The 17,428-nt window shown below is 50.2% G+C and overlaps 1 protein-coding gene across 1 annotated transcript in view; it reads left to right on the top strand.

The window, feature by feature from the left end:
- The window catches only part of LOC144101177 (polycystin-1-like), a 72,258-nt gene extending 57,249 nt beyond the window's left edge, over positions 1–15,009 (top strand). The window contains exons 36-45 of the mRNA XM_077634228.1: positions 57–335; positions 1,124–1,253; positions 2,433–2,800; positions 3,780–3,900; positions 4,658–4,896; positions 6,190–6,361; positions 7,832–8,193; positions 9,892–10,248; positions 11,305–11,496; positions 12,254–15,009. Of these exons, the coding sequence (XP_077490354.1) occupies positions 57–335; positions 1,124–1,253; positions 2,433–2,800; positions 3,780–3,900; positions 4,658–4,896; positions 6,190–6,361; positions 7,832–8,193; positions 9,892–10,248; positions 11,305–11,496; positions 12,254–12,856 (2,823 nt within the window). The 3' untranslated portion in view covers positions 12,857–15,009. The remainder of the gene's footprint in view (positions 1–56; positions 336–1,123; positions 1,254–2,432; positions 2,801–3,779; positions 3,901–4,657; positions 4,897–6,189; positions 6,362–7,831; positions 8,194–9,891; positions 10,249–11,304; positions 11,497–12,253) is intronic.
- The last annotated feature ends 2,419 nt before the right edge of the window (positions 15,010–17,428 follow it).

Genomic DNA, 17,428 nt, shown 5'->3' with positions numbered 1-17,428 from the left:
GATGAGGCTGCGGTATTCGTAGTCAACGTGCCTCTTTACCTCCCTGGCTCGTACAGACGGACCGACTGCTCCCGGTTGCCGGCAAGGACGAGGCGACCGAGTTCAACCACCTGTTCCAGCTCAAGTCTCAGAAGAACCTGGCCGACGGCCACCTCTGGTTCAGCGTGTTCATGCGGCCGCCCAAGAGCCGCTTCACGCGCGTTCAGCGGGTCTCATGCTGCGTGGCGCTGCTATACCTCTCCATGCTGGTGAATGCCATGTGGTACGGCCGTGTGCCCTCCAAGCCATCCGCGTCAGCCGTCAACGTGGGGCCCTTCTCGCTCAGTCCCGAACAGGTATATTACGCCCTCTAGTTCGCCGCTACAGAGTCTGGCCTCGTCAGACAGTATGGTCACCCACCGTCATGTATGCAGCGATCGAAACTGAACGGTTGACCCCACACACACAAAAAAAAGAAACCACGAGAGGTCGCTGCTGGCAGCTTGTGCCTGCTCATTTACTTGGTCAAGTCAGGCTTGGTCAAGTCAGTGTAACTGATATCATAGGCTAAAATTTGATTTGGCGCTAGTTGGTTCATACTTGAAACATTAGAGTGCAGCGCAAAAAAAACGGCACAGAACACCGCAGAAACGCAGGAACACAGGACGGCCGCTGTTCTATGTTTCTGCGTCCCTGATGTGCCGTTCTTTTCTTTGCGCTGCACTCTAATGATATCATAGGGGCTAGGCATCATTGAGCTGAACACTGCGCAACATTGATGCAGTGTTCAGACTCTGCATCAGTCGTGTGCAGTGTCATCTGAGCACAGGCCAAGTGCTGCACGAGGCGACGAAGTGGTAGGGGCATGCATGACGCGTTGTCCGATTGCATCACTGGCAGCTCCTTTTAGCTGATACCGAAAAACATGCATTATTCTATGTCGCCCATGTTGCTAGTTTTCACAAGCTCAGTCAAAATGCTGACTGCTCTCCTCAAACCTTCGAGGAGTGGTCCCTCAGCACTTCTAACGCCTTCTCCCTCACCAACCAGGGGTCGCAAATGCCCCGCCCGATGCTAGCTCTCAGCGTCTGGCGCTGTGGCCGTTAATCGCTGCAGTGCTGTGTTTTCGTCACCTTCCCCTCAGGTGGGCGTCGGCGTGCTGGCCAACCTGATCGTGTTCCCTCCGACCTTCCTGATGATCACACTCTTCCGGAGGTCCCGCCTGCGACGCAAGAGACCCAACCGGATCACCGAAGCGCTGCGTCAAAAGAGAGGTGCGCGTATCTCACGTATCGGTACACTTGAAGCTACAGGGACAGGGGGGCTGCCATGAGAGTTCTCCTGCAGCTGCATGCAAAATGACTTGCCGTGACGAGGTGGCAGCTCTCCAGCTTTCCAGTATACCAAAGAGGTGGAGGTGCCGAAGGGCTCCGCAGATAATGTAACACATGCCAGATGAGGCGTAGTCACAGAGTTAAGGCTGGCCTCTCAACTAAACAACAACAACAACAACAACAACAACAACAACAACAACAACAACAACAACAACAACAACAACAACAACAACAACAACAACAACAACAACAACAACAATAATAATAATAATAATAATAATAATAATAATAATTGGTTTGGGGGGAAAAGAAATGGCGCAGTATCTGTCTCATATAGGCGGACACCAGAACCACGCCTTAAAGGAAGGGGGAAAGGAGGTAGTGAAAGAAGAAAGGAAAAAAGAGTTGCCGTAGTGGAGGGCTCCGGGATAATTTCGACCACCTGGGGATCTTTAGCGTGCACTGACATCGCACCGCACACGGGCGCCTTAGCGTTTTTCCTCCATAAAAACGCTGCCGCTGCGGTCGGGTTCGAACCCGGAAACTCCGGATCCCGGGTTCAAAACAAAAAGGGAAGAATAAAAAATGAGGATATATGCAATGCCCAGACAAGCGAAAGTAAAAAAATTAAAGTTTAGCGACTTGCCGAATTGTACAAGAAACCGCGGAAAGGCAAACGAAAACTCCATTAAATCAATGGTGTGTCATCGATATTAAGAGAAAGCTGAGGGGGGGGGGGGGGGGGGCGGCTACCACTTATCGTTCAGATGCTGGCTGGAATATTATATATAGGTAGGTGCGGGAGCAGAGCCCGTGTTGGTGAGGAGAGCCGTATTCTTTGGTCGTAAAATGGCATACCAACTCGCCCAAGCATCTGTTCTAACGTGTAACCTCGGCGCCACCTCTTAGAACACAGGGAGAATGGAGGGTTGTATTTCACCCCAGCAGAGTGCGCTGCGGCAAGTGGAGCAGTGCGAGGATGGGGCTAGTAATACAGATCACGTACAGTCTGTTCATAGAAGACAGCGAGTGTGCTTGACGACGTCACGTCGTGTAGTACTGTTGTGTGGGACAAGGGGTAGAGGGACAGCAAAAGCATATTGGTCCGACGTCACGCAGACTCCCTGGTGGTGAGCCGCGCCTCGTCGGCCGCCACCGCCAAGCCGATGACCCGCGGGCCCAAGTCCGAGTCCACGATGCAGCTGACCGAGTTCCGGGAGACGGAGCTCAACGACGTGTTCGAGGAGCGTCCCACGGCGCAGCAGAGGCGCCAGGGCCGCCGCGGCCGTGCGCGCCGCAAGGGCAAGTTCATGTTCCCCTGGTGGTGTCGCTACGTGGCCTGGTTCCTCTGCCTGGCCTCCATCTTCGTGTCGGTGTTCTTCATCTGGGCCTACGGCGTCCAGTTCGGCGACGAGAAGACGCGCAAGTGGATCACCTCCCTCCTCGTCTCCTTCTTCATGTCCGTCCTCATCACGCAGCCCATCAAGGTGAGTGTCGTTGTTGTTGCGGTTGTGGTTGTTGTCACGCAGCCTATCAAGGCGAGAGTTGCTGTGGTTGTTGTCAAGGAGCCCCTCGCTCGATGCCAAAAGTTATGTCAGGCTGCTTCCTACGCGCCTGGTATCTACAACTCCTCTCCCATAGTTAGATACAACTCAAGAACGAAGTGGAAAATGCTCCTCAAAGGAACACCTCCAGCCAATGGCGCCGGCTGATTCTCCCCTTGATCGATTCTCCCCCTCTCCTCCTTGGCCGATCCATTCTGACCTTGCTCGAGGAGGAGGAGCAGGAGAAGGAGGAGGGACTTTAATGGAACAGGAGAGGTTTGCCTGGTTGTCGGCCTGGCATGCTACTCCAGGACATTGCTAGCGTGAAATCGCAGATGAATGGGGATAACAACGGCTCAAACGGATTGACCGCCATGTCATGAAAATCGCTGGACGCTATTGGCTGGACGGCCTCCTTTGACGTGGATCTGCCCCTTCGTTCTTGGGTTGTAGCCAACTATTGCAATTCATAATTTCCCCAGATAGCAGCGGCAGTAAGATAGCTTGGCGATTTCTTAGTGGAACGACTTAGCTTTTCCAAGAGGTATAGGTCACAAGTTTTGAGGAAGGCAGTGTCAAGTGTTTGATCTTAGCAACCTCATTGTGGACACACTTCCACGCTGGGTTCGTATCTGATTAACTCCCACAGTGAAGGCTGGAAGGTCGTCCAGTAGACATGTCTCATGAAGTCATGTTATCTAGGAGTTGCACACATCTCTGTCCCTGGCTCAGACAAGCTGCAACGGCTCCTTCTAGTAAAACCCATCTACGACAACTCATCAAAGTGTTGCTTGTGCTAAGCGATTCACATGTGACTCAGAGATTCTTTCACGTCGTCCTCAGAGATGAGTCGTTTTGATCGGACTGTTCCTACGCTCCGAGAAAGCTTAGGAAGCATCTCTCTCGGCGTACGTGTCCCCAGGTGTTCCTGCTGGCCATCATCTTCTCCAGCCTGTTCAAGTCTCCCGACAAGGATGACGACGAGGCGGACGAAGACGAAGAAGACCCCGAGCTCCTCGAACACGAGGAGTGGCTGCAAAACGGTGAGGCGCGCACCACATGCGTTACAAAACGGCGACGTAGCTTAACGCGTGGTCTACGGGATTGCATGGTTGTTGCGCGAGTTCTCTGCGCGCTGGCGCCAACTACCGCGGTGTGCGAGTGATGTCATAATTTGGGCTCTGAAAACTGGACATCTTTGCGCTGTCTTTTATGTTGTTGCTTTTGTTTTCCACTACTTTCTCGTGTAGATGTGCGCATGCTGCGGAGTGATTAGCGCTGGTAAACTGCCCAGACTTGCGTAAAGTGTTTGATGCATTACCTGTCTCTCCACAAAAAGAAAAGGTATTCTAGGGCCGTATTTTCTAGCGATTCTTTTTGTGATCAGTTCTTCTGTTCTCTTGTCATTGGTTAGCCCCGCCTCCGACAACGCAACCAGCGAATAGCATTCCTTGCTTAGCTCCCAGTATTGACTTCACAAATCTGGACTACCAATGGCACAATAAAAATAGAAATAATCGAGACAAGGATCGTCACAAAGCACGACACATGCTTTCTGTGCGCCCAACTTTTCTTTTTGGGCAAGATATCGTAGCTGTCCGATTCTCGGTCAACCCGATATAATGGGAATAAGTAATGTGACTTCTGAGGACAGTACGAATTACTGCGTCACAATGGGTTCCTCCTTTTCGCTAGGACAATGCAAACTGAAACGTAGCAACCAAACTGAAATTGTCATGATCAGACAACTGCCTAAGTGTTATGAACACTGCTGTGTCTCCCCTACCCTCTCCGCTGCAGACGCCCCCAACCACCGGCGGCGGCGGCTGTACAAGCCGCAGAACACCCGGGAGCTGGACCGCGTCCGAGAGGAGCGCCTGCGGGAGCTCAAGATGGCGGCCATCTTGCGGGAGATCGGCAGCTACCTATTCTTCCTCTGGATCCTCACCGTGCTCTCGTACGGAAACAGGGACCCCAGCGCCTACTACCTTCAGCAGAGCCTGAGGCACGAGTTCATCGACAACGGAAAGTTCATGGAGGTGGGTCTTGTACAGTTACGCACAGGGGGCTTTCTGAGCCCGTGCTTCCTCAGTTCGCCTTTGGAATACTCTCACTCCTAACCGACACAGTATGGCCCCGCCTTTTCACGGAACCTTTGTTGATTGTAACGCGCGGATTTGTGTTATCCTGTTTCACAAGCAAGAAGGGACGTAGCTCCACAGCCGGTGGCGCGGCAGCAATGTGCAATCGATTTTGAGCGACCGATGTCTAAATCAAGGCTTTCGTGAAGTCACGACACAAGTAATGGGCATCTTCATTGGGACCCATGCACTGGGTGTGCAAAAGTAAGCAATGATGAAATGTGGGCAGCGCAAGAGACGAGCACAAGGAAAGGAAGCAGACGTCAAAGCGCTGTACCACAACTTCAACCGGCTCGCCCAACTTTGTGCTCCCCATAAAAAATTAAAAAAAATGGTGTCGGTTTAGCATTGCTAAGCACGAAATATATTGTGCGAAAGCACAGTTTTTTGCAGGTGGACACCAACGCCACGTACCTGAAAGCGTGGTTGAGGTGTCCACTGGCCCAGGGAGCCAGTTATGCGCACCTTCAAATTTTTCATCATCAGGGGCAATTTATCGAAAGTGCCCTATCAGCCTATGCTCAACAGTGCCGCGATTCTGCAGCAATGTCATCAAAGCCAACGCGTATTGCTCTAGTGTCGTGTTTCTGGCACAACGTTGTCCACGCCAACGCATGCAGCGTACATCTCTCTGTCACTTCCATCACATAGCTGAAAGTGCAAATATTAGTTTGATAGTAGTATTAGTTGATGAAGAAGGCGTTGGGCAATGTACAGCGCGAGAGTGTGTTGCAGTTTAACGCGAGGCGTGTTTGACTGCGGCGATAGCCTAGTGCTTTCGTGCAGTGGCCAGCGAAGCTGACCTGTTCGCGCCGCCGTGGGTTGGGACTTCCAGCCGCGGATATTCGTTTGATTTATTTTTATTTATTTATTGCACCTGGAAGAAACCCACATACATCGCAAGATCTTGCTCGGAGTTTAGCCATCGGAATAGTGCTTTCCGAATAAAAAGGAAGAGTGTGATGTATTATACATGCAGTTCTGTTCAATCTGATCTTCCTAAACCTCGATGCAGTTTAGCTCATGGGGCAATGCGCGTCCGGCGGTGCCGAGACGCGACACATTTCGGTGAACGCGTAAACAGCGTCCGCGCCTGTGTTGGATTCTCACGTGGCTGTGTTGGATCACGTGACTGCGTGTTGCCTTCTTCCCCTTCTGTGCTTCCGCTGAGCACGCGGCACGACTGCGCAGATCACCAGCGCTGAGCAGTTCTGGAAGTGGTCGCGGGAGGCGCTGGTGCCCAACCTCAAGGCCGGCCCCTGGTACAACGGAGGTCAACCCTTCGGACTGCGAGGCTTCCTCGGAGACCGGGTGAACCGCATCATGGGGTTCGCCGCCTTAAGGCAGATACGAGCACGGCCAAGTGAGTCTTAGGTCGCTCTGCATGCTTTAAGGGTTTGCTTCCGTTTACTCACTAGCTGCTCTGTGAGAACCCATGATCGGGTCATGTGTAGGTTCTCTTGATAGTTACGTAAAGTCCGTTTTGTGTGCCTTAATTTTCAATAAGCATGCCTGAAGCAGCGGCCATGATAAAGCCGGCCTGACACCGTAAACTATTCTAAGTCCGGATATTAACTTTGTAATCCACTTACTGTGGCACCGAAGCACTCAGTAGCACGAGTTGGTACATTTGTTTTTATAGAACTTCTTTCTTCCTGCGTCCTATAGTATTTGTTGTACCATCAAGGGGCAGGTGGCAGTGCATTTTGGTCGGTTTATTTTTTTTTTCACTCCCCGTCCACACGAAACGTTACCCCAGAAAGCACTGCTTACAAATGTTAATTACCTTCAATAAACTAATAAGCACCGTGCGTCTCCCAGGTTCTATAACAAATGACTGTCTTTATACTAGATGGCGGTGATGGTACCGTTAAAGAGCAGAGTTACTTTTACATGGATGACGTCAACAAATGTTCCATATTTATTGCATAAAAAAGCCGCAGTTTACCAGTACACATAGGAGTCCAGCACTTACTACAAAGTCTAAAAGTAACTTTGGACCGCGGCAGTGGCTCAGTGGTTATGGCACTCCGCTGCTGACCTGAAAGACGCGGGTTCGATCCCGGCCGCGGCAGTGGAATTTCGATGGAGGTGAAATTCCAGAGGCCCGTGTACTGTGCGATGTCAGTGCACGTTAAAGAACCCCAGGTGGTCGAAAATTCCGGAGCCCTTCACTACGGCGTTCCTCATAGCCTGAGTCGCTTTGGGACGTTAAACCCCCTAAACCACATAAAAGAAACTTAGTTACTGAGCGCGTCTCTTAGTTCATTGATCTCCAGGAAACACCGCATTAGCGGCGCTATTCGGAGGCACGTTCCATCTGCTCAGGCTACGCAGAAATGCCTCGCGCTCATGATAAAGAAAGTTGGGTTGAGGCTTAGCTAAAGTGTTAAGCCTGGATATCTCGAAGCGAAAAGCGTTTAGCAAAGGCGTGCCTCTCGTGATTCTGGCGTTTCAGCCGCTTGTCTAGCCTTGCACTTTTTATATCTTCGCTGCTTTTGAGCCAACCCCAACGCTACCACTTCTGGGTCTTCTCCTCTTTCCATGGCGAAAGGGCAGGCGACGGAGGCAGCGCGCGGTGGCTACGACGGCTGCGGCAGCAGCGACCACCTGCGCTCCGCGTGACGTCACTCGGTTTCGCGCATGCGCAGCTGTGGCAAATCTGTAGTGTGGCTCACGCGAAGCTCGGTGTTGACGAGCCTAGTGAAGCTTTTCGCTTCAAAACACGGGCACACAATTATCAAATCTCGCACGCCACCCATACTAGCACAGTGGGAGTTCCTCAGTGCATTGTGCTGACCAGCGAAAGGAGTGAAGCCGCTTGTCTTTGCAGACTCGTGCCGTGTGGAGAAGCTGATGCGGAACCTTGTGGACGAGTGTCGCGGCCAGTCGAACCTGCTGAACGAGGACAAGCTGAGCTACCGGCCCGGCTGGCGGGAGGTGGTGGTGGACGACAACCCCAAGGACCGCAGTGGTGGCCGCGTGGTGGACGAGTGGCACCACCGGCGGGCCAAAGAGCTCAACGGGCTGCCCTTCTGGGGCAAGCTGGACGTGTACGGGGGTGGCGGATACCTGGTGCCGCTACGGGGCACCAACGAGAAGATCATCGACAAGCTGCGCCAGCTGGAGAAGGCCGACTGGATCGACGGAGGCACCAGGGCCGTCTTCGTCGAGTTCAGCGTCTACAACGCCCAGGTGGGCAGGCTGGGCTGATTACTCTGTAGTGCTGCAATCCGGAGCATAGCGGGGAATGTAGTCTTTATTGTCAAAAAATATACATCCCAAGGGGTCTGCTTCCAACCCTTGTAGCGGGGCTCTTAAAGGGACTCTGAAACGCCTTCCGAGGAGAGCACATTAACTCACTTAATCACTGCACTGTGTTGCCATGAAAACCAGAGCCAAATAATACTCTTCTACACGCAGCAGACGACCCACAATCACGCGTCAAAGTTGGCGAGCCCTTCCCGGCGACTTTTTCATGCTCGCGCCCTCCTCCGTCCCCCGCGTCTTCGTAGACAAGGTTAGAGGTGGCCATTGGGCAGATTCTTTCAGACGTCAGGCAGCTACCGTGGCCGCGGCCAATAAGCCGCGTAGCTCCGGTGGGTCGGAAAGCTCCGCTCCCAGAGGGGGGTCGGCAAAGGAGCGCCTACCTTCCAGCGTGCAAAAAGTGACGAGAGGAGAGGGAAAGGCGCGAAGACTCTGAAATTCGACTTTTAACTACAGATAACTCAGCTTCTACGAAGCGCATTTAAAAAATCCTTGATGGACACTATTCGTGAATCGGCGTGCTTCAATATCCCAGGCATGCCGCAACTTTATTAGAGCCCCCTTCACAGCCCCTTTAAGCACATTTGAACTGTCCTAAGCTTGGGAGGGTTGAGGACTTCAGTTCCTCCCGCTTTCGTGAGATTAGGGTCCCTGAGTATGCAAGAGGAGCCGCTCTGCAGGGTTCAGAAGCAGACCCTTTGGACTGTACACTTATGACAAAGACTGTGCATGTGGAAGACAATAGGTAGTTCTAGCGGGGTAGAGTTTTAGAGGGCAGGTTTGTTCATTAAAGGGATACTGGGGACAAACTGAAGTTGGCCTGTACCTGTACACTACCGCATTATGACGACAAAGACGCTGCTTTCGTTGAAAAGTGAAAACGGAGCCTTTAAAAGTATAAAAGATCGAAAAACAAAATACAGGTGTCGCCACCTCTCCGTTTTCGCAAGTAATCTGCAAAAACGGACGCGAGTAACCCGCGCGTATACCTGAGGCCAGGCTATACACCGCTTTTCACAACAAAGCGTGGACCACGGCGTCATTTTCCACGGTGACGTCACTAGTATGAATCGAGTGGCGGTGGATGAAAAGATTCTACTTTTAAATTCTGTTTTCTGAGCAATAAGTGGGTAATTTGTTGGCGAACAAACATAAACATAACCATAAAAAGACACAGAATCGATTTTTACCAAGAAAAAGAAACAGGATTGAATTCTCCTCGGCGTACTTGTTGTGTAGCCCTTACAATAAGTTCTTTAGACAGCCTGTAGACTGTCCATAGACGTTCGATCGTCAGAATTTCTGTAGACTTTCTGTGAACAAATCATATATACTAGTCTATAGACTATACAAATCATATAGACAGTGTATTAGCAATCTGTAGATTTATGGCCATACACTTTTAGCAGACTTTTGTCTATCGACTATGATTAGACAAAAGGAAATATATATAGGAAAACAACAGAGTCTATAAGAAGTCTATAGAAAGTCTTTAGACCCTTTTCTTTAGAATCATGGAAGTCTATATAACTGGCTGCCATGGCTCCTGAGCGATGTTATATAGCGTGGGGAACTGGCCCCTCTGGCTACTGAGCAATGTGGCCACGCGTTCCCCGAACCGTGCAGGTGAACCTGTTCGGCGTGGTGACGATCGTCGCCGAGTTCCACCCGGGCGGCGGCGTCATCCCGAACGTGCGCATCGACGCCATCCGGCTGATGCGCTACCACCAGGGGTTCGGGCTGTTCGTGCTCCTCTGCGAGCTGACCTTCGTCGGCTTCGTCGTCTACTTCACGGTGCACGAGATCCGCAGCTTCCTGAACCTGCGGGCCGACTACTTCCGCAGCTACTGGAACCTGGCCGAACTGGTCGCCCTGGGGCTCTCCTACTCGGCCATGTTCTTCTACGTGTCGCGCATGGTGGTCACCAGGAAGATACTCAAGACCTTCGAGCGCAGCCACGGGAACGGCTACGTCAAGCTGCAGGTCTGGCCGTCATATTGCTTCTTTCTTTCTACTCATGCCACCATTACTGCGAATGCCTGTCGCGTTAATGCAGATTAGGCATGGTACAATGTGTGCACAAGTTAATAATTGTAATAATTATGTTTACCTGCACCCAATGCATATATATGGTGAGGCTGCACAGTAGAAAAGGCTGCCGTAGTGACAATTTGACAAGGTCGCAGGCCCCGAAACGTTAGCAATGGAAGGTTCACATTCCCAGTGCGAAAGAAATACAACCACAGAAAGTCCGCAGTAAAATTAACGTGAACGTTAAGGAACGGAAAAATCGAGCTGGCGGCTATGCGTCGACGCAGCGACCGCCGGCCCTCTTCTGTTACGAGGATCATACTGCGTCACTTGAACTTGCGCCATCGCTAGCGTTTGGATTATGATGCCTCCTGATAGCATGACAAGAGATGTAGGTTATTTTTGGCAAAAACGGTAGCTAGCATGCTACTCCATCAGTCCACTAATCTTGTGGCTTAGTGTCGTTAGACTGACTTGTCGTACACATGCGTCACTATAGTAGGATACAACTTAAAAAAAAAACACCAGTTCGTAAGATGGGCCGTGATGCGCGGTGTCCTGTTTTACTCCGCTGACTAATCACGACAGAGAATGGAATCGGGCTTTTAATGTTTGACTGGGTTTTTTTAAAAAGCCAGAGGCATCAAATTTCTCGAGTCTATACTTTAGTCTGGTGGTTAATTTCTTGTTCATGGTAACAAGGAAATTTTTGACAACGGACTGCTTCTTTGTTACGTAGTAATTCTGTGCGGTGGTCGTGAATGTGTTTAACGGAATAATGGCGCAGATCAAGTGACAGGACAGCAGGAGAGCACAAATCCGGTCACTTGATCTGCGCCATTATTCCGTTAAGCATGTCTGACCAACTTGCCCAATCCTTTACGCGTCGTGAATGTGGGCGCAGCTCAATGCAGACTTAAGTTGCGTCCGACTATAGCAGGCAGCTGGCACACAAGCACACCTTGCGCGTACACGTTCATAGCACAAAGCACGCGGCGCCGTGTGCAGGTGGTGGCGGCTATCGACGAGCTGTTCGGCTACCTGATGTCCTTCCTGATATTCATCTGCATCCTCAAGTTCACCAAGCTGCTGCGCTTCAATAAGCGCATCGGCATCCTCTACAGCACACTGGCCCAATGCTCCAGGGACCTGAGTTCCTTCTTCGTGGTCTTCTGGGTCGTCTTCTTCGCCTTTGTGCAGGTCGGTGGCTCACGATGGCTCAACGTGCTTTCGTATACAGGCCGCACTGTTCGTTGAGAACAAATCGCTAACTGGACATCGTCAAGTGTTCGTGACAGAGCACCTATACGTGTCATCCATGCTTATGCCACAGGACTTAGGTCCTAAGTGATCCCTCGCGTACGTCAAGGGCAGCGGCGTTACGATACCTCGTCTAATATTTGCTCCAAGACATTAAGAGTTTAAACAATGTGCGCCTATGAACATTGCCAAAATTTAGATCCGTTTAGGGTTATAAAAAATGATTCCTGAAGAATCTACACCTCCAATGGTTTTTTTTTCGGTGGCTGCAAGCTGTACAGAGACAGGCTTTCGATTGATTAATGCCATGTACGTTTGACCACATTAAAAAGATAATCGTGCAAAATCTACATTTCTAGGCCTTGGTCACCCCATCTCACACTCTAGGGTTATAACGTCGCACCGTAGATGAAGAGTCTGACTTTGCACCTCAAGGACGAAGAGGTCCTTAGAACCTTCAGACAAAATACAATCCTCAGTTCAGCCGCCGTGGTGGCTGAGTGGTTACGGTGTTCGGCTGCTGGCCCGAAAGACGCGGGTTCGATCCCGGCTGCGGCCCGAGTCGCTTTGGGACGTTAAACCCCCATAAAACCAATACCAAACAATCCTTAGTTTCTATCATGCGCCACGCGGCATGCGAACAAGTAAAAGAGACCTCTGTCCTAAATTCCTGGTAACTGCTCCTCTTTGTTTCCAGGTGTTCTACATCCTGTTGGGAACCAAGATGGCGGAGTTTTCCACATTCGTCACGGCTGCCGAGACGGCGTTCGACATGGCGCGGGGGCAGTTCAAGTTCGACGACATCGCCATGGCGTCCCCCGTGGTCGGACCGTTCGTGTTCTTCGTGTTCGCCCTGGTCACCTCCGTCATCCTGCTCAACATATTCGTCACGCTCATCATCAGCTCCTTCCAGTCCGTGAAGGAGGACGTCGAGAAGCAGTGCAACGACTTCGAGATGGTCAGCTATATGGGCAAGAAGTTCAAGGGCTTCCTGGGCTTGGCGACCGCCGACCTGGAACCCGACGAGGCCTCCAAGCCGCCCACGCTGGAGGCCCAGATCACAAACTTCCCGGAGAAAGTGGACCGGCTCCTGTTCTACATCAACGACACCTACTTCGACGGCCGCCTCGACCTGACGGGCAAGCGGGCGCTCAGGGCCCTGTACAAGGCCCCGGAGCCGACCGCCGCAGCGGCCGCACCCGTCCAGGGAGCCATGCTCGACTGGATGGAGGTGTCGGACGAGCCGATGGATGAAGCGGCCGAGCCGGCGCCGAGACGCAGGAAGAAGAAACGCTTCTGAGCGACACCGGAAGATGGCGACACCGGAAGGTCCTACTCGGGAACGCGGAGCCGTCGGAAATTCGCTCCGATAGCTGTGTGGTGCAGGCCCCCTCCTGCCACTGAGACCATATTCCGACAACCTTGTATATTCTCCCGAGACCCGTCATTGAAGAATATTTTTCATTATATTGGACACCGGAATCGCAGGACCGGCAGCCGTTCTATAGGAGATCTTGTGCCGTAAAGAACTCTGTTAAGCTACACTTAAACCTTGTGCTGCCATCTAGCGAGTATGGCCAGCATCGTACCTTTTCCCTCCTCTTCAGGGGCTCTCCAAAAAGCTGGAAGACACTGGGATCACATCTTAAGGGGGCTGAAAACAATAGAAACTAGCATATTCGTGCGCATTCCTGTGAATGTTAAAACACTTTTGAATGTTGATTATTACTCGTAAGAGCGCAACCAGCGTATAAGGCAGAATGCTGGTCAAGTTGATGTTTAGATTGAAAGGACTTAGCAGTAGCCCTTTCGTCCCTGTTATTTAGCGCTATTACTGTGTTCTCGCAACCAATATATACTACTAGTGATAAGTATACATTGAAGCGGAGAAGGTGATCTAATTTTGCTCTGTGCTTCGAAAATTTCAAAATGTTCTTCATACTGAACATTTCCCTGCACATAGTCATAAGTTCGGAATGCAGCAAAAAGCCTATTTGAGTCATGTCTTGGGACCAAAATTATATCCTAAGCTTAAAATAAATTGGTAGCACAGTTTGCACTAGGCGGGTCGCAGGAAGATGTACAATGTGTCAGCGTTTTACGAGCGTCTCTATAGCCCACGTCGACGAATGAGGGACAGATTCTGCACGGAATACACGCTTGACAGCCCTGAAGTAGCACGTTTTGACAACCTCGGTTCACGATCACGCCTAAACCTACAAACGGACGATTTTGCGATGAGCTCCATGTTCCCAAGTATATACCTTCTTATTCAACTCATGTGCACGGCAAGCGAGAAGGATGTTATTTGCAGCACGAAGGCAGGCTCACTGTCTTTATGTGCGCAAAAAAATGGAAAGAGCGAGGCGTAGCGTATCAATACGTCTCGCATTGTCCGTAGCGTGTAGTCACAAGTAGAACAAAGCTGAACATGACCTTGCTGCACAACTACCACAGCTCAAGATACATATATACCTGAGCGGAGCGGGATCTGCGGAATTCCGTTGTTTCGCCCTTACAAATTAATGCCACCCGACGTAATCTGAATCTGTTTCTCGTCTCTAAAGTTTGGTGAAGGAAAGTCTAGGAACTTCTGTTCATGTGAAAGCTTATAAAACGAAGAGGCTAACTAAAATAAAAATCGTCATAACCAGAAAAAAACATCTGAAAATAACGGAAGAGAAAAGATGAATTATGTAAACGAGATAATTAGTTTGACACAAAAACTGCTTATGTGGTTTTGCTTCTCCAAGAAAGCAACACGCAATTTCCAGCCGACAACTTTTCTTTCAAGATAGCACCACAATTTTTCACCCGAACTGACTGCAGCAAACCGAAATTATTTTAATTACATCCCCAATGCTTTAAAGGAGCAATACCATTTGTTAAAGGAGTAATACGGTTATTGTCAAAAATCACTTTTTCGACATGTGTGCTTTTCCTTTACCAGTCTTCGCAAAAGCTTCTCTGCCTTTTAGGAAGCTTGTGATTCAATGTCCACAACGTATGCAATGTCTTTGTAACACCATTGGTGTATCACGTGAGGCGAAAATTTTCATTTTTCTGCTCAGTGCATAATTGACGGTGTGGGTGTGTGGTATATGAACGACAAAGTGTGATGATTCCAGTTATAGTCGCATTGCCTCCACTGACGTTAATATTTTTACACGCCGACCAATGTTTGATTTAAAAACCTTGAGCTCATGATATGCTCGTGCTTTATCTCCTGAGTATAAAAAGCAGTTCTCGTCGTCAATAAACGAATAATTTTTTGGGTGTAGAACACCCGACAGGAAGTTTTCCTGGCACTGCAGTTCCTACAAAGCGACAGCGTCTGAAGTCGTGTCCTACATTCGATCAGTAACCACTTGTACGGTGTACATGCACGCGAAATGAGCAGCTTCAGCTTTTTTTTTCCTTGCACGCATCTGTACATATTGTCAATAAATGGTGTAGTTCATTGTTCAAAAGCACGAGGTTATTGTGGTCACTCTGCAAGTCGTGCCTGTTCAATGTGGCGCGCACTTGCATGAGCACGGGAGCGCCAACTGCAGGCACGGAGCACTGCTTGAGCCTTGCCGTGAAGATCACTTCCCTCAGATGCGTCATGAGAAGCCATCATCGACTTCACACCGATCGCAGAAGCTTTTGACCAGTTTGCATGCTTCTTGAATCTGTAGCTCGTTATCACTGCACCTCTCTGTTCTACTGCTTAACAAGACAGTAGCAGTGCTGATGGCGGTTCCTCTTTCACTATATTTTTTTTATTATTGCGACGGTGCCCCTGCTGGCATCATGTATTATTTACAAATATAGGTACACACTGGACTATCGAAGAAAGTCCAGAAACATCCGGTGGTGCGGTCCAAAAATCCACTTTTCTGCATCTGGTGGACGGCCTGGGGGCGGTCCGCTCCGGAGCAGGTGTTTCTGCCGGATAGAGGGGTAAAAGAGAATTTGGTTTGGTTTGGTTTATGGGGGTTTAACGTCGCAAAGCGACTCAGGCTATGAGAGACGCCGTAGTGAAGGGCTCCGGAAATTTCGACCACCTGGGGTTCTTTAACGCAAAGAGGGGCTAGCGCAATCGAAGAAACACCCCAAGCAGCATAGGTCATAGGCCCAATATTGCAACAGGATGGTCCCATCCTGGTCCTTTGTAGGGCCAGTTTTGCCGATACAGTTCCAATGTTGGGCCAATTACTTGTGCTGTTTGGGACAGTACACAACAATCTTGTCATGTGAGGTACTGCCTTGAGCGGCCTGCCGAGCACACATTTCCGCATGTTGCCGCTTCCAGTTCTAATTTGCTCCGCGGAATCCACCGTGGCATGCGCCATCTGCGAAAGGCTATATATGGCTCTGGCGAAGGACTGGAAACCCTACATAGCCGTGCGCCGCTCCAACACGCTGCGTTGGCTTATACTATGTTTAACCCTTTAAAGAACCGCTCGCTGTCTCAATACAAAACATCTTCCTGTCTACAGAGTGTATATGTTGTGGTCTAGGGGCTTGGGCGTCCGCCTCAGCTGCGGAAAGTGGTTGGTTCGAAACCCACCGCCGGCAACCCACCGGTAAAAATGGGTACAAGCGTCCTCCGGCCCGGCTTCCTCAGGGGTGTACGGTTGGAAGAAGCTCCAAATACCCCGCTGCGCCCTCCGGGGCAAAACCAGTTTCGAACGCAATCAGCCTGCAAAGGGGGTTCGTAATGCACATGAGGGTTGACAGGCTCAACACAGTGTCGAGAGTTCGCGGCGCTCTGCGAGAGCACAGCAGATGAGTCTGTCTTCGAAGCGAGTTCGGCACTGCGCTTTTCATATATATATATATATATATATATATATATATATATATATATATATATATATATATATATATATATATATATATATATATATATATATATATATATATATATATATACCTCAAAAAAGCCATATAACGTACCCCGGAAATTTGGCTTCCACTGTCATAATAATAATAATAGTAATAATTGTGGGGGAAAGGAAATGGCGCCGTATCTGTCTCACATATCGTTGGACACCTGAACCGCGCCGTTAGGGAAGGGATAAGGGAAGGAGTGAAAGAAGAAAGGAAGAAGGAGGTGCCGTAGTGGAGGGCTCCGGAATAATTTCGACCACCTGGGGATCTTTAACGTGCACTGACATCGCACAGCACACGGGCGCCTTAGCGTTTTTCCTCCATAAAAACGGAGCCGCCGCGGTCGGGTTCGAACCTGGGAACTCCGGATCAGTAGCCAAGCGCCCTAACCACTGAGCCACCGCGGTGGGTTAACCACTGTCATATTTGCAAAGAATGCAACTTCACCTAGACTACACCACCATCCTAGGTGGCGCGAAAACAAAAACCGAGAGCGAAATTATCGAACCATTTAAGATCAGGAGCAGCGGAACAGAATATTACATCAATGCGCCGTGAGTGGCCCTCGAAGGCAGCAAAATGGAATGGTTGGTGTCATTGGCTGGTTTATAGGTATAGAGGCGCGAAGGTGTTCCTTTAGGGCGCAGAATTATTTCGTCCTATTATGCTCCACACTTTCCTGTCGTTCTGCAGGCTGCATATACTCGCCACATCCCATGCAGTATGATCAGTTGCAAGTACGCACTTCGTCTGTCAGCCGATCTGTGCATGTTCCATGTTTTCTGTATCAGTGAAGTGCGATATCTCCACTACGGGGAAGGCCGGCAGGAAGCAACCTTTGCGAAGCGAGCCGCTTGGCAGCGCGTGACAGTGCACGTTGCCTTTCTTTCTGAGCCCCGTTGTCGTGAGCGGCCAGCGTTACAATCTACCCATAGCGATATCTCCAATCGTAGGAAAATTTGTAAGGAATGCGCCTCATTTATAACCACATTAT

The sequence above is a fragment of the Amblyomma americanum genome, chromosome 8 (assembly GCF_052857255.1).
Source record: "Amblyomma americanum isolate KBUSLIRL-KWMA chromosome 8, ASM5285725v1, whole genome shotgun sequence".
NCBI classification, from domain to species: domain Eukaryota; kingdom Metazoa; phylum Arthropoda; class Arachnida; order Ixodida; family Ixodidae; genus Amblyomma; species Amblyomma americanum.
Note: the sequence above shows the minus strand (reverse complement) of the source record. Positions and strands in the feature narration are given on the sequence as shown.